The sequence below is a fragment of the Carassius auratus genome, chromosome 6 (assembly GCF_003368295.1).
Source record: "Carassius auratus strain Wakin chromosome 6, ASM336829v1, whole genome shotgun sequence".
Classification (NCBI taxonomy): Eukaryota; Metazoa; Chordata; class Actinopteri; order Cypriniformes; family Cyprinidae; genus Carassius; species Carassius auratus.
In genome coordinates, this window is record NC_039248.1 from 12,054,376 (window position 1) to 12,075,434 (window position 21,059).

Below are 21,059 nucleotides of genomic sequence, written 5' to 3' on the forward strand. Positions count from 1 at the left end.
CTTTGTTGTTTCTGACGAGAGAATTCGGCAGAAAGAGGTATTCAGTAAGTGAGCGAGTGAAGGAAGCACCGGCATTTCAGCGAAGACTCATCGGAACACCTCTGATTGGCCATTGCATTCAAAAGCTCAACAGAACCGTGTGTGATTGGTTAATGCGCAGCGCCTTAAAAAACGCGTCTGTCTCCGGCTCAGCGCCAGCAAGCGATCACAGATCTGAATTTAGCAGCTGATGATATGACTTGCTGAACGTACTCGCACTGGTGTGATTGTATTAAAATTAATAAAATCTTAATCGGCTATTCTTTGTCTTTTGGAAGCTGCATTCAACCTGTTATAAGCCACACACGTACAACAAACTAATGTCACAGTGGTATCGTGTACTGTAATCGAATGTAGCCCAAGTTATTACCTGTTAAACAGTAGACAGCACACGCGTTCATCTAATAAGGATCTCCATCGCAAGCAAAGAATAGCCTTTGCAGATTAGCTTTCAATTCAGTGCAGTTCCATAGCCCCGTTTTCAACGCTGCTAATATTCTTAAACGTTACAACTCTGAGTGAACCGCTTCAGAGCTCAGCGCGTGCAGCATGGAACTGAACGACTCCTTCAAACTGATTCATGAACCAATTCACTCGTTTGCCAATTGGTATGATCAAGCCTTTGAACAGAGTTGACTCAAAAGAATGAATCATTCGCGAATGGGCATCGCTCATTGTCCAGAGAAAAGTAGACGGCGCGTTTGGAATAAACTGAAGCATTTATTGCATTAAGATAAAGTAACGAGAGGGGCGTCGCCCACAGTAACGAAGTAAAAGTACAGATTTTTCCCAAAAAATGTACTCAAGTAAGAGTATAAAGTACCCATCTTTAAATATACTCCGAAAAGTATTCGTTACCCCGAAAAATTACTCAAGTAAATGTAACGAAGTAAATGTAACTCGTTACTACCCACCTCTGATTTTGAATATCAGCACAATTATGATTGTGATATTGCTTGTATACAACAGTTACACACCAAGGGAGAGAGAGCTGATATGTAACCTTTTAGACACCTTGTCAGTAATATTTGTCTATTTGTGGTCTGTCGAGGAAAATAGTTCCTCCTACCTAGTTCCTGTTGTACCACTTTGTGCAACACAAAGTAGTATGATTTTGTTTTTGACTGAATCTGTCACTAAATCAAACAGACAATCATGTGATCAATCAAATTTGAGGAATAGTAGTAACTGTTGTATAATGCAGTTTATCATGCTGTGCTGCTGGCCTTAAATGATACAATTTCTCCTTTAAGTGACTTTAGTTTTGTTGGACATTCCATTTGTGTTTTATTGGTCACACTTTATTTTAAGGTCCTATTCTAATGACTTAGAATATTGCACCAATAAACTTCTAATTAGCTTTTTATTAAAAGTTATTAAGGTAGTTTTTAGTTAAGGTGTGGGGTAGGATTATAGGATCTAATCCAATAATGTGCTTTGTAAGTACTAATAACCCACCAATATATTAGTAATATGTATGCTAGTTAATAGTGAGAATTGATCCTTAAATAAAGTGTTTCCATTTTATTTAATGAATTATTCTTTAAAAGGCACAGCATTTACAGATAAAGAGGAAGACATTTGTGTGTTTATTGAACGCTGGTCTTATAGTCCAGAATTGAGTTAATTATTTAGATTTGTCTATGATAACATGGTATTATTACTTGGTATAGTTAGTGCATTGCATCATCTATTGCAGCATATTTGTTTATTCAGCTTGGAAGGTATCTTTACCTTAATGGTCTAACTTTAAAGAAATATGTTACAGTAGAAATGATTTTTTTTTTTAAATATGCAGTGCTCAATTTCCTTGCAATAATACTGTTTAGATATATTTTCCTAAATATTCAGCCTTCAATAAAATAATATTTGAAATGTGTATTTTTACAGAAATAACATATGTTTTGCTTGTTCACTGTAAAATGATTGTGCCAGCATTATAACAAAATGTAATTTTTAATCTCTAGCAGTATTTAACTCATCATGTTAATAACTGTGGTGCCAAAAGTTGTGAGTATGCTATGTACAGGAAGAACATTATTATTGTAAGATTTATTTTAAGGTGTTTATGTGTTTTTAAGTGTTGTGTGCTCTGATGTTGGATACAAAAGCAGAACGTATCGAGTATGGTTTTCTGCAATGTTGATTTTTTTATTGTTATTATTATTATTATTGTTTTTTTTTTTGTCAGTATGATACTGTCATACTTGTATGATAAATTATAAATAAATAAAAGATCTGATCACTGAAAATGTGGCCTGTGCGTTTCTTTTGGTATAAAATATGTACGATTTGCAAATTGCAAAACTTATTTAATCTTATTTAAACTACAAACTACATACAAATGATGTACTCTGCGAGACATATTTTTACACTATCCCAAAACGCCCAGTAGAGGACAGTAGAGAAGTTTCAGATGGAAGAATAATCAGCTAAAACAGCCCATACAGAAAAGTTCTCAGTCACTTTCTTAGGACTTTACAGTCTACAAAATATGTACAAACCTTTTTTTTTTTTTGCTTCTCTCAGATTATAAAGTTACAAAATACAAACATTAACAAATATTTTTTTTTTGTTTGTTTGTTTCTTCTTTATTGGAATTTAAAGTTTATTATTGTAAATTCATAAACGTACAAAAAAAAGCAACATATACCCACATGCAAATGCATTCATGTAATGAAAAGTCAAAAATCAACAACAATCTGAAATCATCTACTTCATGTCAAGAGCTTATCTAAATATCAGCTACCACAAAATAGTAAAGTGAGAGTTGTCCATAGTAGTAGTTAGTAAGAAAAACACAAAGGCAAAGTTTTTTGACATTTGAAACTATTCACACTTTTCCTAGTAGAGAGTGCATTGGCTCTAAGTCATTCCCCTCTGTTCTTAATATCCATAACCACGACGATAGCCCTCATGGTAACCATCATGATGACTATAATCATCGTCAGGGCAGCGCATGCCGAGAGACTGCTGGATGGCCATCTCCTGCCTGCGAAGCTGCATGGAGTCGACCAGCTCGTAAATGATTGACATGGACCACATAGGGGAGGGATACCAGGATTTCACATTGCCATCTTTCCCGACAAGCAGCATGGAGAAATACTCTTGGCTGATCTGAAAGTAGTTCCTTATGTCCTGCACCAGCGAAGCAGACAGGTCCTCACGGTCCACTGATGAACTTCCTGCAATGCAAACCAGTGAGTTTCCTCATTTTATTTTATTTTTTTGTTCCATAATAAAATAGCTCTATATTATATTTTCAGCAGTAAAGGAAATGCAGGGACCATAAAAGAGTTTTGTTCAATGCAAAACAATCTCACCATTTATGGGATAAAGCTCCAGGACTCCACTCATGTCATCCAGGGTTTTTCCAACAAGTTTCAATAGAGATATATGACGCAGGCCTGTGAATTTAGAACAATTTATGAAAAACACTGGTTAATTCATAAATGCCCGGAAAGACTACGCAGATAAACAAAAGATGACTCAGCCGTTTCCAACTCTGACTTGTATTATATACATGAGATTGGAATAAGAGTTTTTTTTTAATAAAGATGGTCTCTGAAACATGCATGTGATATGCATTAAAGATGTCCGTTGTTGTTTTTTCTTCTAAAACAGGCTTTCTTTTATGAGCGCATCAATCAAGCTGTCATGCCCCCGAGAGGAAGTGGTCTCTGTTGGATCGCTATGCAGGACCCAAACATCCACAGGTCCTCCTGGATTGTTAAGAATGCAGCGAAAGATTCTTAACCATGTTCCTACCTCCAAAATAGCCAACAAAAGAGCTGTAAAAGGACTGCGTCATCCTATTTTTATTGGTACCATTCCTCAGAGGCATTTGTGACTGAGGGCACATGTGAAGATGAGAGCTGGTTCCAGTTAAAAGAAAAGTACCTATAACATATGTGCATTACTATGAGCAGGAAGATCTCTGGAGAATCTGACTTTGACATATTCCCAATATGTACTTTTTTTAACATTAGTTGTCAGCTGTTGGTTTTTTCGAAGGTCAGACATCCAGATAGTGTATAATGAATGCACTTATGAGAAGTTGTGTTAAATCATACAGTGTTGATTGGAAAGTCTATAAACATTACAGCTGTTGACATGATTGCATATGGTGCTCACTGGAATGGACCCCAAATTTGTTTATAAATGCTAAACATGGAATTTTAGAGAACAATAAAAGTGTCTATTTTCCCAAGTTACATAAACATTTGGGAGTGGTGTTGATACAGCAAAGCTCTTAGAGCATTCTGTATTTCATAACATGGTCCTCATATTGATCATTGGAGTGCGGTGTTATATAGTCTCAGCTTTCCATGCAATTTCTCATTCTAGTACATTTTCAGATGGGCTAGTTTTATGCAACTACTGATGTCATGAACTATTCAGTCCGTCTAGGACCCCAATGTGATTCCACTGGCTGAAATAACTTTGAATGGATATTCTGTTTAATGCCTAATAGAAATCCTACATATTGTATGTTGTGCTTCAAGTAAATATTTCAAGTATATGGGTTTTTGTTGATAATGTAACAGTATACAGCCTAAACCACTGAATGTGACATGAAACATTTCTCTTTGTCTCATTCTTTTGGATTTGTCTATTGTAAATAACACTAGTAGTATGTTTACATTTAAAAGTGCATGTTTATTAAAATATGTAGTATTAAGTGCAAGATGTTCTTAAATTATGTTGCTACGGTTTACCCAAATGATCTCACCCAGATTGCAGGCTTGGCTACTAATGGTGTAGAGCTGTTGCTGATAGGCCCATTCTTCATCAGTGGGGGTGGATATCACAAACAGTCTCCGCCTCCAGCGGAATCTTTAATGAAAAAGCACCGAGATGAGCCTATTCCCTATGTTAATGCATTATATATTTTCACAAAAAATTCAAACCTAGATAGGAAGTCCTCGAGAGATCTTGATTTATCTTCTTTCTTGCACATAACTGCAAGTCTCCTCTGCTGTTCTATTTCTTTAATGCGGGTTGACAATGTGTCAATGTAGACGAACACTGCTTTCATGATAATCGGCACTTCGTATCGTTGCTGTGGAAACAAGGAATGCATAAAATTAGATCAGAAATGATTACATCTACATCTCATATACACTGATAAAATGATCTAGGGTTTTTTATTTTTTACTACACACCTTGACTATCATGTCAAAGTCAGTCAACACCATGTTGAAATCATTATAAATCATCCCAAAATGCTTCCGAAATGCTGTGATGAGGTCTTGGTTGATGAGGTCACTGTCCGGCAGGCCCTGCAAGGGCTTATCCTTTTCTGTTAAATAGTATTAATAATAATAATACAAATAGAATCTGAATGAAGACATTTTAATAGGACATGTTATAAAGCAGCACTGACCTGTCTGGTAGTGTTCAATCTTCATGGTACTGTTTGTGAGGGGCCCAAAGATGCTGATGATGGAAATTTTCCGCAGTGCCATATCACAAACTTGCTCCAGGTACTCATCCCTCTGCTCACTGTACATGTGATTCTGCTCATCTGGAGCAGTAATGATCTGCAAGTCATTCTTAAAGTGCTTTTATGAACCAAAATACTTCTTAATTTTTAGAACGAAATATAATTTTTTAAATGAGCAAATAACACTGTTATTAACTTGTATATCATCATATTTTGGGTTTCCCTTTCAGTGAAAGGATATTTCAAATAACTATTCTCTTAGTGTGAAGAACATTTTAATAAATCAAAGAACATTTTTACACTTTAGATGTTGAATGTACTTCATAGAATCCTAAATGCAGAATATTTACAAGCATCGGATCAGTGAAATTATACATTTAAATATTTACATTTATTTGTACATTTGTTATTTAAAACGTAAAAATTGTCATTTAATTCATTCTTTACATGTATTAATGTTTTAGAAATATATTTAAAAAAATACTTTTAGTTTTAAACATTATTTGTTTCCATCAAATGTTAATTTTTCTAAACTTTTTCAAAATAAATATTGCACTAATAGCTAAAAATTCTAAATATTTTATATATAGATAACACATTTAATAATTTGATGAACAGAATTCCATATCACCAACACCAAAACATTACATGTAATGTGTAATGATCAAAAATAAAACAAAATTGTAAGCTATAGCACTTATCCCTGGGGCACTGTACAATCCTTATTGTTGAGCCCCGAGCTATATCTCTATATTTCTTTTTTCATGTGTCTCACTTATGCGATACGTACCATGAGTCGCCGTCTTCTCTGAAAATAACTCAAAAAAGTGTCTAACGATTTCTTGGGATTCGCTGCCTGATCCACAACAGCCCTTTCTTCAAAGACATCTGCCTTTTGTGCTTTTTTGTTTTGAACACTGACATTTGTCTCCTTAGTCACTTTTGAGTCTTTTTTCCCCGTAGGTATCTTCTTTAAAGGCTTTTTATTTCTATCCATCTTCTTCCTCCGGTCAGCACTTTCAGGTTTAGTTTTCCCCTTTTGGGTGGTCATAAGTTTTGTCTCTGGTTTATTAGCAATGGGCCTCTGTGTGTCACGTTCTCTGCTGTGCTGACTAAGCTTTTTACTCCATCCATGTTTCACCACAGGCAGTTTGTCCTTGGGCTTCTGTATGGATGCTTGTGTTGGTGAGACTGCAGTTGAAATCTTTTGCGTGTGGTCTAGGTATTTTTCTTTATGTTGTTTGTAGAAGTTTGAGGTAACAGAGAGATGAGTAGTTGTGTCCCTTGGTGAGGACCGGTAGACACGTTCAGAGGTATTGGGAACAGATGTGTGCCAGGGTACAGTTGTGTGTGGATGTCTTTGCTCCACTGTGGTGGGTATATTTGTAGTAATAGTAATTGTTGTTGAGGGAAAAATGGTTGTAGAGGGTGCAGTGGTTGTTGTAGTAGTTGTAGTTGAAGGTTTTGAGGTTGTAGTTTTCAAGGTAGTCGTTGTACGTTTTGTGGTTGTAGTCATTGTAGTTGTCCTGATGGTAGTTGATATTTGTGCCTGAGTTATCTGGGTGGGCTGAGGGACCGGTTTTACCTTGTGTCGCCTGGTATTTTCCGCCATGTTTACCTGTGGTTGCAAACCAACTGCATTTGAGCCAACAGACTGCACCACCTGGCCCTCAACTCCAGCAGTCTTGCACTTTTGCACAAAGCCCTTTTGCCTGGCCTTCTCTAGTCTACGCATAGGTGCCTGGTCTACGGCTTCATAAATTGCGTCCAGCTGAACAGGGTATGGGTATCTTTCCTCTGCCTGAAGGGTTTTTCTTAGAAGCACCATTCCAAACTTACCATCCTCCAATTTCAGGAAGCCCATCAGTCTTGGCACCAGGGCTGGATCCAGTGGCTCCTCCACCAGAGATCCCTGATTGCTAACTCGTCTCACCTTGCCTCCCATCTTCCCCTTTTCATGAAATATTATGATCTGCTGCATGTGTCTGTCCGCCATCTCGCAGTATACATCAGGCTTGAGCAAGGTCATCATTAACCTGTAATAGCCATCAGAGTCGTTGGGAGACGAAATGACCAGCACGCGGTTTTTACCTGCAAAGCCAGCCAGGATGTTAATGGAGCTAGTGGCGCCCAGTGGAGTAGATTGAAAATTAGGTTTCTGAGCAGGACTTCTGTCAGTTGCGCTGGGTTTCCTGTGTGGAGCTGGTCTTTGCCCTTTCACGAGCCTCCTGGCTGGGGGTCGTGAGGACTCCACGTTCTGATCATTCTGAGGCTTCCTGAGTAAATCTGTGTTCCTGAAAGTGGATAACCTTGGAGATCTTCTATGTGATTGTATATCATTTGTGTACTTTTTGACAAAAGTGTTTGGTTGTAAGTTTGCATCTCCTTCTTCCGCTCCTGTGTAATTCAGGACCATGGAAGACTTCCAGCCAGATGCATGAATCCACGTCAGAGTCAACAAAATGACATGTACCTGAAGATTTTTCATGGCAATTATTCTGCTATTGTACATAGATACAGATCACTCCAGAATTATGACACTGGATAGGCGAGAAGGTATTGAAATTGGTTTAGCGTAATTTGATCCAACAGCAGCGAGTCACAAACTATCAACAGTGACAAACAAACGGTTAAAACGGTTAAAATTACTAACAGTTAACAAAGACAGAACAATATTACATATAAAAATTTAGTAAAACGGATGTGAAGAAACCAATAACAGTAATTCCAACTTGTCTTAGTGGAAAAATTATATAATGTCATAATCCAAAGCGAATGAGTTAGTCAAATGATTGAGGGAAATGCATTATTCCGTATAAATTCCCTCATTATAATATTCAGTGACGTCCAGTGCTTTCCAGGAAAGACAGGCAAAACTCCACAACACCTTTTTTCAGTTAGTATCCTTGAAACAACGCTGTGAAAAGACACTCAGCTCACGATCATCGTCTCCAATGCTACTAAATGTTCTCTGAGCTCCACGCACTGAAATCTGGAAGAAAGTTCTGAACAAGCGGGGCTCACAGCCAGATTGACCACGCCTACTTTCTTTTGATATGATAATAGCGTGACTTGCTAATATGTTACATATTTATACTACATTAACTTTGCACAACTTCATAATCCGTAACATTCCATTAAAGTTGTAAAGTATTTTTATGTATTTTTTATATTAAAAAAAAAAAACAAAGTTTATTGATCACAAAGCCTACATAAATATGCATTTTTGCCGTTCAAATCTCTGCTTCAGGTTATAATAAAACTGTATTTATTTATTTAATTAATTGTAAGTCGGGGAGAGCGACAGAGAGAGAGAGGACTGCCATCTGTTGGCAGTGACCCGAGAGCATCAAAAACATCCAAGCATTTTAACAACTAAAAAATGTTTTTATGATTTTTACTCCTAGACCAAATGTCCACCTAAATTTAATCGCAGTAAAAATAACGGTTTCCTCAAACAGTCAACTGCTTGATAAGTTAATCCTCTTACACTAATGCACTCGTTGCTGAGCGAGCAGAGGATGGCAGCCTCAGTAATATACAGAGATTTAATCAGCAGTTGCGCATAATGAGGACTACTACTATGATCAAGCGGAAGCTAAAACATTACATAGAATTAAAAATAGTATAGAGCGCTTTGGCAGTGTGGGTCTTAACGCAGCATGTCCGGAGATATTGTGGGAGCGTGGGACGTGTCGCTAAGTGATGGGGTTTACCGAATTGAGTTTGAACATGGAACAACAACAGGGAAACGAGTCATTTACATTAATGGAAAGGTGAGAAGCAGGCTAGTCAGTATTTTTCCCGATTAGAATGTATTTATTATTATTTGTCATTATGTTAGATTAGATTAGATAGTTGTCTTATAATTTTACATAGGCCTATGTAGGCGTATCAATCATTAAATCATAGGCTGTGGTCTACTATAAGTTTTATATTTCAAGTTTCTATTAATATTTTTGTCATATTTTTATTCTACGTTGAATTTGATATTAAGACAATAATAAGATATGGTAATGATATGAAGATAAGGTGAAATTTGTATCTTATGGTATTATAATTAAGATAGTAGTAGATCTTATACTATGTAGAGACCAGATGTTATATGAATAAGATAATATAAAATAATTATATTAAGTCTTATCCACTTTTTAAGGAGATGTTGAGGAGGGATTGGATGTTCAAACTGGTGGGCAAAGAAACATTCCCTGTTGGGAGCACAGATACAAAGGCAACCATATCTATTGAGGCGATAACTGGGTTTTCCTATGAGTACACACTGGAAATCAATGGGAAAAGTCTCCAAACTTTTTTGGACAACCGATCAAAAATGTCCAAAACATGGGTGCTGAAACTGGATGGTGCTGATTACAGGATAGTTCTAGGTAAGAGACACTGAAAACGTCCCCAATGATTTATGATGTAAAAAGGATAGGCTTTGTATATTATATTGTCCAACCACACTGTAAGAAGAGAATGACTTTCAATTAGGGTCCGGGGTCAGCAGAAAAATGTGCAAAAGTAAACTTATTATATATATAAAAATACATCTGCCATTATATTTTAGGAAGGGATGTCCTCTCTAGGGGATGGATCATCATGTGTGGGTCCGTGGCATCAAAAAGTTTGAAAGCGTCTGGACTAAATCAGTGCATGTTGCTTTACTAAAAGAGCAGAAAAATGTGCTTGTTTGATTTGTCCTGTTCTCATGCAGATATTAGACATTTATTTAAATTAAAACACAACTATTAGCAAACTATTGTTTTTTTCTGTTTCACTAGAGAAAGACAGTATGGATGTATGGTGCAATGGACAGAAAATGGAGACTATGGTAAGTATACTTTAATACTGTATTTCAGACTAACACATGCCTTTGAGTGTATGAAAAGATCCCACTTTTGTCCAATGTTTATTTAAGTCTGAGTCAAGTTGGCTAATGGTGTAGTAGTGAGGCCACTGTGAAAATACTTTTTCATGACATCTTTCCCATAACTGGTGCTTTTTTTGTTATAGGCCAGTGTTTATATTGATTTCCTTTGTGCAGGGCGAGTTTACAGAAAATGGAAGCGAGACACACTTTGCAGTGGAGAACCATGAATGCTGTATCAAAGCAACAAGTAGTGGAAGGAAGCGAAATGGAATAGTTCATTCCCTGCTGGTGGATGGAATCAGGATAGAAGAGGCCATTGAGTAAAATGGAGGCTAATGAAATTCAGCTGTGTGAAACATTTAGCAACAGTGTACTTTATCAGAATTAGATACAGATGGCATCGGACAAGTTTTTTTCTTCAGTGGATCCAGTATGATGGTATTTGTTCATTTATTTGTTACAAAGATTTTAAAGTAAAGTACCCCGATAACTAATTTAATGAACGGCTTGGCTATCAAAGGTTTTATCAAAAGTTTTTTTTTTGTGTCTATTTTTAATAAGAGATTCGTGGACACTTAAATGTTTTACATGTGTGACTTAAAAAATATTGTTTTTATTCTGAAAGGGTAAAATCAGAGCCTTGTGGTTAAATGCCTGGAAAAGAGGTGCTTAGTGGCATGTTATTACTTACTGTTATTATTTTTTATTTAATTATTGCTATTATTAATGGGGTTAAAACATGAGTTATATGTACACTTTAGACATATTCACTAATCATTCAAATACTAGTAATTGAGTGAAATAATTTTAGTTAGAATTCATAGTGTATAGTGCTATTATATTAAATCTTAAAATATGGCCAATTAAACATGTATTTCTTCATATGCCTATAATTAATAGATTAATTTTACCTTTATATGAATATACATTTTAATTGGACTCTGCTATGTCTGTCATTGGTTATTAAATTATTAAACTTAATTTTCAAAACACAATTTTAAATAGAATAGTTGATTTAGAACACATATGTGACCCTGACAAAACCAGGGAAAAGTAGAACTGGTATATTTGTAGCAATAACCAACAATGCATTGTATGAGTTTTCTTTTATGCCAAAAATCATTAGGATATTAAAGTGCATATTACGTTCCTTGAAGATATTTTGTAAATTCCCTACCGTAAATATATAAAAACTTAAAATTTGATTAGTAATATGCATATGCTATTGCTAAACATTACTTCATTTAGATAACTTTAAAGGTGTTTTTTGCAGTATTTAGATTTTTTTTTCTGCATCCTGAGATTCCAGATTTTCAAGTTGTTTTATCTCAGGCAAATATTGTCCTATCCTAACAAACCATACGTCAAAGGAAAGCTTGTTTATTCAGAAAATTGACACTTAAGACTTTTGTGGTCCAGGGTCACATATGGAGTGTAAATAATATTTATACTTAATCAACAGCTGAATCGAAAAATGTGTTTTGCATAAATTAATCTATCTATCTATCTATAGATAGATAGATAGATAGATCCAGAAGAGCTGTGTCTCCAAAACATTTACACACACACACACACACACGCGCGCGCGCGCGCGCACACACACACACACATGAATGTATATATATATATATATATATATATATATATATATATATATATATATATATATATATATATATATATATATATATATATATACATGTGTATATGTTAAATGTGTTACAAGAAGAATGCACAGTGCACATGGTTGCATCTTTTCTGCTCTTAGCCTTCTGTCAGTTTACCAGTAAAAACTTCATATGTTTAACATTTATTGGGTACATGGGTAAGCTCACGCCCATGTTATCGTAACACTCTGAGGTCATATCTGTGAGTGTGTCAAAGAATTGAGACCAGCAATTCATTCCAATGGTTTGTTTACACGGGGAACACAAATCGGACACCATGTGTTCAAAGTAAGATAAGTAGTACGCCCTACAGCGCCCCCATCCAGTATGTGACGATCTGTATGGGTTTTAATAACAACAGACTGCGCAGAACTGGCGCAACTACGACCCGGACGACTGCTCCTAAGCTCCGACGTTTTTCCAGTAGGAAACGTCTAAAGGAAGGAGCAGGCGCAATGATGTTTGAGAGGATACAGACGGGACGGACCTCAGTGCGGGAGGAAAGGGAATACACAGTACATCTTTGCGGATAAAACAAGATTGATACCCAGAAAGCTCCCCGGCGATGGTATCTTATTGAGGTTCATGTACATCAATGGTTTTGTGGTTTCGCATCGAGACCGCAGAAAGTAGTTCAGCGGCTGTAATGTCAGCATGAGCCAGAGTGAACAACAGCAAAGAGCGAGTTGACTGTGCTTGGAACACAGCAGGCATACCGTGTCCAGCTCGTTTGTGCGAACTTGTTTCTCGCCGAGTTAGAATTTAAATGACTTCTCTTCGTCTCGCCCTGTTTTGCCGCTGAAACTGGGCGGTGTGTATGAACCATGTGGACTCTTCTCGCCTCGGACTGTAGACCTAGGATGGCCTTCTCTTGCCTGTTATAGTCCGTAATGACGATGCACGGTGATCTGGGGGAGCTTCTGTGTTTTTACGCTGTATTTATGAGGATATGGGGCATATGACTGTGTCCTGGGATTTCAGATTCGGACAGCTGCAGATCTCCCTCCAGCGTCTGGACTTCTGTTGTAATACACATATAACTTGCTTTAATCAAATATCACATGCACTGACATCAAAGCGTTAGATGTTAATTTCTCTCGCATTGAGTGATTTCATACTTAATATTTAACGTTTTCACAAGTTTTTCTGTCATTCTGTTTTTGCGTCTATACCCAGTTTAACGTTACATTTGGGAACATTTGTATTTTTTTTTTGTGTTGAACAAAATCGTTGGAGCTGACCACAGACCTTATGTGGACACCTGATCTCCCTCCTGTGTTTACGTGTTTGCAGCATATCAGTATCCCAAATAAACTGCAAACACTCGTTAGATAATTCCCTATCGGGTTCCATTGGAAGAGATCCTATTGCAAACATGAATTATCAGCAACACCTGGCGAACTCAGCCGCGATCCGAGCTGAGATTCAGAGGTTCGAGTCCGTCCATCCGAACATCTACTCGATCTACGAGCTGCTGGAGCGCGTGGAGGATCCGCTGCTGCAGAATCAGATCCGAGAGCACGTCATTGCCATTGAAGGTAAGGGCATCAAGGGCGATCGAACCCTGCAGAGAGCTTTTAAGAGCCGTTCTATGTTATTGTCATTCATTTATTTAGCTTTTAGTTCAGTTTAGTTTGTATATCAGTGATGAGTAACGCCAAGTTTGGCGGAAGCTGTGGTGAATATGGGATGGGACGACAAACCTGCACTTGACATGTGTGTACACTCCCAGTGTCCTTTTACACAAAGACATAATTCGGATTATAATACATAATGAGTAATGGCATTACAAATCAAGCCACTCCAAAAGACGATTTTTAGTTCTTTCTCTTCACAAGACTTTGCCTCTTATGAATCTCAGAAAGAGTTTGGACCTTTGGCTTCTAAAGATGAAAGGTAGTAAACCTTTTTTCAATTGTTTTATTGGTTGTTAGAGTTAAATTCTGGTTATATATGTTCTTTAAACCATTTCCTTGTCCTTGAGATTTTCAGGTTTCTGATTTAGTCATAGAGAGGCTTGAGTAAAACTTTAAACCGGTGTTTTAAAAAGCTCATCCCCTATATTTTTTATTCATGTAGATGCTATATAAGATTCTTCACTATATGAAACTGTTAGGTATAGATGTACATTCTGTTCAATAGTTGATCAACCCTTTGATCGGCCCGTGCTGATCACAGCCTTGTTGTCGTCCATGAAAATAAGGTTTTTACTGTAATATGAAATTGTTGATGGTTATGTTTGTGTCAAGTACAGCTTTCATTCAATCTTTTAGACATTCAAGTTTTGATATGTGGTTTGCATGAAGTTTTTGGCAGGGTGTTGGGAGCGTCACTGTCACAATCTGATGTTTTAATAGCTTTAAAAAAAAATATATAATACTGTTATTAATAGATAATCAATGTGTTGTTTTTTTTTTTTTACACACAAATGCTATTTACAATAACAGCCAGCAAATTTACCAGCGGGTTACATAATAACAAAATGAGAAGCTGCATTGTGTGCTTGAGATGAAACTCCGTGTTCCACTAGATTGCAGTGAATGTTCTCCTAATGAGTGGGTGCTCGGCTCTGTGTGTGTGGTCAGTGACATGTCTCTGTCAGAGATGAGTGGATCTTTGAGTCTTTGACCCCTGTTCAATGAAAGTAAAATGTAGGCTGTGTTTAAAATGGTTCTTGACTTGCTGAGACATGCACATGACAGAGACAAACCTGTCACTAACACCAACACACCCCCTTTACAGACCCCAGCCTGTCTAATTCCTGAAAACCAAGACAGACTCCTTACTTGCTTAGTGGAATCAGTTTAATGGTGACTCTTTTAAAATCCTTTGTAATCCAATCATCAGTAGGTTATGTTGCAGTATGTGTTCATGTGTCAATGTTGGCATTCTAAAAGCAGAACTTGATGGTAGTTATTTGTTTTGTTGTTGCCAAAACAAAATGATTGACTTCTGCACAACAGTGTTTTAGTATTCATGTTAACTAGCAGTGAATTGAAGTTCAAATTCACAATATCCCCAAAACAGTTTGCAGTAAAATCAGCGTTTAGTATGTGAAAGTATTTTATTGTGGATTAAATGTCGACTTTTTAATGCCACTTTCATTAACTTCTTGCTGACCTCCCAGTTTGACAGATTGCAAATCTGAGCTGAAAACCGATACTTAACACACCCTGTGATCAGAAGCGAGTCTGTCTTCAGTTATTAGACTGGTGTAGCATTTACATCGGTGTGCACAGTAGTCATTTGGCTTAATTTTACACAAGACGCCTGCTGACACGTAAAGGGCGGGTTGGTTTGAGCCTAAGCAGATCCTTCTCTTCGTAGAGCATGTTTGTGATCTCAGAGACACACATCTGGGCGACACTTTAGCCTCCCGGTTTCTTGCATAAAGGGCATGACATTTATAAGAATGAATAGCGTGGCTTGTGCATGGAAAAGAAGATTTCGTATGTGTCTGCTGGATAAAACAGAACTGAGAATCTAAAATTCTGAAAACATATGCACAATCATATGCAGGAATATGTATTAAAGTAAATGAGGGTTGGTTTGATTTCATGTATTGATTTCAGCATTGATTTTAGTTGTTGGAGCAATGAGGTAGCACAATGCTCTGGACATCATGTGCCTACAGTTATTTCTTTATATGTATGTATATGTGTGTGTGTGTGTGTGTGTGTGTGTGATTATTCTTATTTTTGGTAGCTTGGGACATGTGCACAGATTATGTGTCAGAGGCTTGCAGATTGCTGGACTGAGTAAAAAGACCTCGAAGCAAACAGCCAGATATTGTTCTGTGTCAGCAATCATAGGGAGTCTGCATGTTTGGAGAAGACGATGTCACCTTTATCCATAGCCTACTTTTTGAATGTGGTTGCAACTTGCATTGTCTTTATTGTCAGGTGAAACATAATAGGCTCTTTGTGAATATTTGGATGCTGTTGTTTTAATCAGTATTTGTCATTCATAATAAAATAATCAAATGTGTGTGTAGAGATTATTATTATTATTATTATTTTTTTTTTTTCAGTGATTCTATCCAGTAATTTTAATAATATCCCAAAATGTGCATAAAATAAAATGCTGAAAAATAGCTTCTAACCATTTGAAAGAATGTTGTGAAATCTGGTACACTGATTACAAAGTCTTTTTGAATTTTATATAACTTTTGAACCAGACATTTTGACCTAAATTAATATTTCTTGGGTAATTTAATGCTCAGTCAGTTATATTGAATATCATCATAAAGTTCTTTATTGGGTCAAGCCATTTCATTTCAGTTGTTATACAAATTATTTATTATAACAAAAAAATTGATATATTTGCCATTGGTGCGCTTGGCCCTGTAATTGCTGTTCGCCTAATTCGTCAATAAAAGTTGCTGAAAAAGCCCAAATATAGCATAATAAAAATGGATTTTGAGCTCATTGCTTGTCTGGTAAAATTCTGTCAAAAGCATCCCACTAATAATATCAATTTTTGCAAGGCAGGACAGGTTTCTTCTTGGGATTGTTAGCTATGACATGTCTGGCAGCTCTAATGGCGGTCTAACAAGAGTGCTGTGCAACACACTCCCTCCAAAAGAGAGGTCACAGCATCATGCAAATGTCAGGACCACAGCCCCTCCCATCAAATCTGTCTGGAGGGCACCATTAGTCGCAGTAGCCCCATATTGTTTGTTAAAGGAACATGGAGGAGCATGCGTCACCCCGCAGTATGACTATGACAGCAGTCGTGCTGCACATCTTACATCCTATTGCTGCGTCATACTCCGCTTTAATGACCAGTCTGTCTGATGCATTAAAGATTTTGGCCATCTTTTTGGCGTTTCTCAGAGCTGTTAGCCTCTGTGGTCAGCATTCTTCTTAAATTGTACTAAGCATTTGGTTGAGAAGAATACTAACCAGAGAAATGGCTGCAAGGAGACCATATATCTGTTTATATTTAATTAGAAGGCCCTGAAGCATGGCCATAGAGACTGAGGCCAGGAGAGAGGAACAGGGCAACATATGCAGGGGCCATATGCTGAAGAGCCTTCTAAATCTCGACTGGGTTCAGGGATTAACAAGCTGCCAGTACAGTTGTATAAAATGGCTCAGTGGGGTTCTGAACACAAACAATAAAGTGGCAGATTAGGGGCAGTAACTGTCATTTGTAGTTATGAGAGTAAGTAGAATGCGGATTGCTTGATCGTCATTGGTTCCCACACAGATTTTATCTAGGAGCAGTTTTTTTTGAGGTGTTTATTTGCTGTTCCCCAAAACCACGATGGTACATCTTTCGGGGTTCTGGTTCTCTAACAGTGGCTGGTGAACCCTCCTGGCAGTTGAATTGCCATTGGCTAGTACATTCTAGTTTACTCGCTAGACTGAGGTGTGTGTGTGTATGTATGTATGTATTAGTTAAACTATACTTTCTAATAAAAAAAAAAGGAATATTCTACAGTGGGGCTCGAAAGTTTGGGCACCCTTTGCTGAATCTGTGAAAATGCGAGTAATTTTAAAAAAATAAGAGAGATCATACTAAATGCATGTTATATTTTATTTAGTCATGTCCTGAGTAAGATATTGTACATAAAAGATATTAACATTTAGTTCACAAGACAAAAAAAATGCTGAAATTATTAAAATGACCCCACTCAAAAGTTAGGGAACCCTTGGTTCTTAGTACTGTGTTCTGTTACCTGATGATCCTCGACTGTCTTTCTGTTTTGTGATGGTTGTGCATGAGTCCCTTGTTTGTTCTGAACAGTTAAACTGAGCAGCGTTCTTCAGAAAAATCTTTAAGGTCCTGCAGATTCTTCAGTTTTCCAGCATCTTTGCATATTTGAACCCTTTCAAGCAGTGACTTTATGATTTTGAGATACATCTTATCACACTGAGGACATTTGAGGGACTCAAACACAACTATTTAAAAAGGTTCAAACGTTCACTGATGCTCCAGAAGGAAACAAGATGCATTAAGAGCTGGGGGGTGAAAACTTTTGAACACGATGAAGATGGCCAAATTTGTCTTATTTTGTTGAAATATAATTTTTTTCCATTTAGTTCTGCCCTTCGTAAGCAACAGAAGATACTTGTATGTTTCCCGGTACACAAATTAAGTACAATTTACCTTGATCTTCAAATTCCAAAAGTTTTCACCCCCCAGCTCTTAATGCATCTTGTTTCCTTCCATCAGTGAATGTTGGAATCTTTTTAAATAGTTGTGTTTGAGTCCCTCAAATGTCCTCAGTCTGAAAAGATGCATCTCAAAATCATAAAGTCACTGCTGGAAAGGGTTCAAATATGCAAAGATGCTGGAAAACTGAAGAATCTGCAGGACCTTAAAGATTTTTCTGAAGAACGCTGCTCAGTTTAACTGTTCAGAAGAAATAAAACGGACTCATGCACAACCATCACAAAACAGAAAGACAGTCAAGGATCATCAGGTGACCACACAAAGTATTAAGAATCAAGGGTTCCCAAACTTTTGAATGGGGTTATTTTAATAATTTCAGCATTTTTTTTTGTCTTGTGGACTAAATGTTAATATATTTTATGTACAATATCTTACTCAGGACGGTACTAAATAAAAAATAACATGCATTTAGTATGATCTCTCTTATTTTTTGAAAATTATTAATATTTTCACTGATTCTGCAAGGGGTGCCCAAACTTTCGAACCCCACTGTATATATTTGCTGCGCAAATCCACGTTCATTTTCAGCGTTTATTCGCGCATCTTCTCAGTTAACAACGGCTCTGTGTAGTAACAGCTGCTCTATTTGAAATCACGCGCCTGAGGGAATTTACCGCTGATTAGAGAACCGGCTTTACTGACGAGATGTGCAAAACGATCGGCCGATCGTGATCAGAGCACCCCTAACTACAAGCAACCTTTAGGGAGGTCTAGCATAAGTTTTTAGGTACAGAAAATGAATAAAGTAATCAAATGTAAAACAGCATTGCATATTTGACTGTATAAATTAAAGATAAATTTTTATTAAAGTTACAAAACTTTTTAATCAGGTGCAGTGAGCAGTGTTTGGAATAAAGGCGTTTAAAAGAACGGCGTTAGGTAACAATGTTATTTTTTCAGTAACGGGGTAATCTAACTAATCACTTTTCCCGTCGTTACAACGCTGTTAACGTTACTGAACGTTAAATGCGGTGCGTTACTATGAATTGATTTAATAAACTATGCAATCCGAACGCACCTCTGGCTCACACAGCGAGTGAGCAGGTGGGTTAATGACAAGATAAGCGATTATGATTGGCTAAGGCAGAGTCATGTGTTTCATGGTAGCCAATCAGAGCCAGTGTTTTTACACACATGCCGGCACATGCGGCCAGCGGCGCCAAACACACACACGCAACAGCAGAAATGGCGAGTCAGCAGCAATGCGATGAAAAGTTTTAAATTTTTTTTACAAATTTTTAAGGTGAAGATATAAGCACTACTTCAAATTCATTGTGGTCAAAGGCAAGAACGTGCATGTAATGTGTACATGCAATGTGTGACACGCATCTACAAAGCTAGTGGCCAAAAACACTTTTCTTACAAAGATAATACTTGAAGTGCAGGATAAAACTCTTGCTGTCTGTTGACGTGCAATAAATATTGAAAGTTATGTTTCTGTCTGTTCTACTCATTTCAACCGACTTGTGAAAACTGCGGGGGAAAAAAAGAAAGTACAAACTCTCTGACATGTAGCAACTTTTTTTTTTTTTTTTTTACAGTAACGCAAATAGTTACTTTCCCTGGTAACGAGTTACTTTTATTATAGAGTAATTCAGTTAATAACTCAGTTACTTTTTGGAACAAGTAGTGAGTAACTATAACTAATTACTTTTTAAAGTAACATTCCCAACACTGGCAGTGAGTGATTTCCTTTTCGTTGCTGTTCAGTTACTATAAAGACTGTCACTTTAAGAGAATGCACTGATACAGTAGCCTACGTTCAGCCAACTGAATGCTGTAGGATACTGACCAAAATGGGCATTTTGACATGATTTTTGTCTGAATTTGTCCATTTAAACACAATACTTCAGAGAGATCTTATTTGCGCACTTTATGAGGTGTGGGTTTGTGCGCTTCGGATGAGCACACGCACAAATCTTCTCACTGCATTTACAACACTGTTCCAATACAGTTCAACACAAATATTCAGATGTGTGCAACGCATTATGAAGGACTGTTTCCTGATCCTAAGAGAGTAGACTACAGTGCTGGCTGTTCTGACTCACAGACTGTAAGTATGTTTCAGTTTTTATAGGATTTGCCACTGATGATACAAATGCGAATTTTATGCTGTGTTAAGTAGTGCTTGTTTGTAATTTCTCAGATCACAAATGCAGACATGGTTTTATGTTTACTATTTACATGGTTTTATGATTACTAAAACTACTAAAAACTCTAAGTCATTATAATCAGTAATTATGTCCCCACTGGATGCAACAAATTATGTTTTTTTTAAATGTTTTGTCTCATCACAGTATGGTAAGGGGCGTAACATTTCCATCACACGCTTGAGGTATTCGGCCAATCGCAACGCACTGGATAGCTGGCCAATCACAGCACACCTCGCTTTTCAGGCCAATGAGCTTTGTACAGTTCAACATGTTTCAGAAAGGTGAGGCATAGAGGACAAACAATAATGTAGTGTCTTTTTCGGACTATAAGTCGCACCTGAGTATAAGTCGCATCAGTGCAAAAATACGTCATGACGAGGAAAAAACATATATAAATCGCACCGGACTATAAGTCGCATTTATTTAGAACCAAGAACCAAGAGAAAACATTACCGTTTTACCGTCAAAAATTTGAAAGTTCAGACTGTTACATATCACCATCAGATTTGCCAATGTGTCATTTGATTTACATGGGCTGCATGAGAGCGCGATACAGAGCCTGGAAGCATGTGTCTCACGCCAAATGCATGTGAGTTGGCAACACTGCATTTTATATATATATATATATATATATATATATATATATATATATATATATATATATATATATATTAGTGCTGTCAAAATTAGCGCGTTAACGCATT

The 21,059-nt window shown here is 36.9% G+C and overlaps 3 protein-coding genes across 5 annotated transcripts in view; 2 read left to right on the forward strand and 1 right to left on the reverse strand.

The window, feature by feature from the left end:
- Positions 1 to 2,619: 2,619 nt before the first annotated feature.
- On the reverse strand, positions 2,620 to 8,575 carry ccdc80l1 (coiled-coil domain containing 80 like 1). 2 transcript variants are annotated; one of them, XM_026262087.1, is made up of 7 exons: positions 6,276 to 8,575; positions 5,426 to 5,603; positions 5,205 to 5,341; positions 4,950 to 5,101; positions 4,772 to 4,875; positions 3,363 to 3,446; positions 2,620 to 3,224 (listed from the first exon to the last, which is right to left on the reverse strand). In XM_026262087.1, the coding sequence occupies exons 1-7, from the start codon at positions 7,995 to 7,997 to the stop codon at positions 2,926 to 2,928; spliced, it is 2,676 nt and encodes an 891-aa protein (XP_026117872.1). In that variant the 5' UTR covers positions 7,998 to 8,575; the 3' UTR covers positions 2,620 to 2,925. The 2 variants fall into 2 exon arrangements, with proteins under 2 accessions (XP_026117872.1, XP_026117880.1); XM_026262095.1 differs by having other exon boundaries at positions 5,426 to 5,582; positions 6,276 to 8,573.
- Positions 8,576 to 8,995: 420 nt separating this feature from the next.
- On the forward strand, positions 8,996 to 11,638 carry faimb (Fas apoptotic inhibitory molecule b). Its single transcript, XM_026262120.1, has 4 exons — positions 8,996 to 9,261; positions 9,642 to 9,870; positions 10,267 to 10,316; positions 10,530 to 11,638. The coding sequence occupies exons 1-4, from the start codon at positions 9,148 to 9,150 to the stop codon at positions 10,677 to 10,679; spliced, it is 543 nt and encodes a 180-aa protein (XP_026117905.1). The 5' UTR covers positions 8,996 to 9,147; the 3' UTR covers positions 10,680 to 11,638.
- A 530-nt stretch (positions 11,639 to 12,168) lies between these two features.
- agap1 (ArfGAP with GTPase domain, ankyrin repeat and PH domain 1) overlaps positions 12,169 to 21,059 on the forward strand; it is a 184,740-nt gene continuing 175,849 nt past the window's right edge. Inside the window, exon 1 of one of the 2 annotated variants that reach the window (XM_026262123.1) lies at positions 12,169 to 13,560. In XM_026262123.1, the coding sequence (XP_026117908.1) occupies positions 13,398 to 13,560 (163 nt within the window). In that variant the 5' untranslated portion in view covers positions 12,169 to 13,397. The remainder of the gene's footprint in view (positions 13,561 to 21,059) is intronic. The other variant, XM_026262124.1, reaches the window with a different exon arrangement.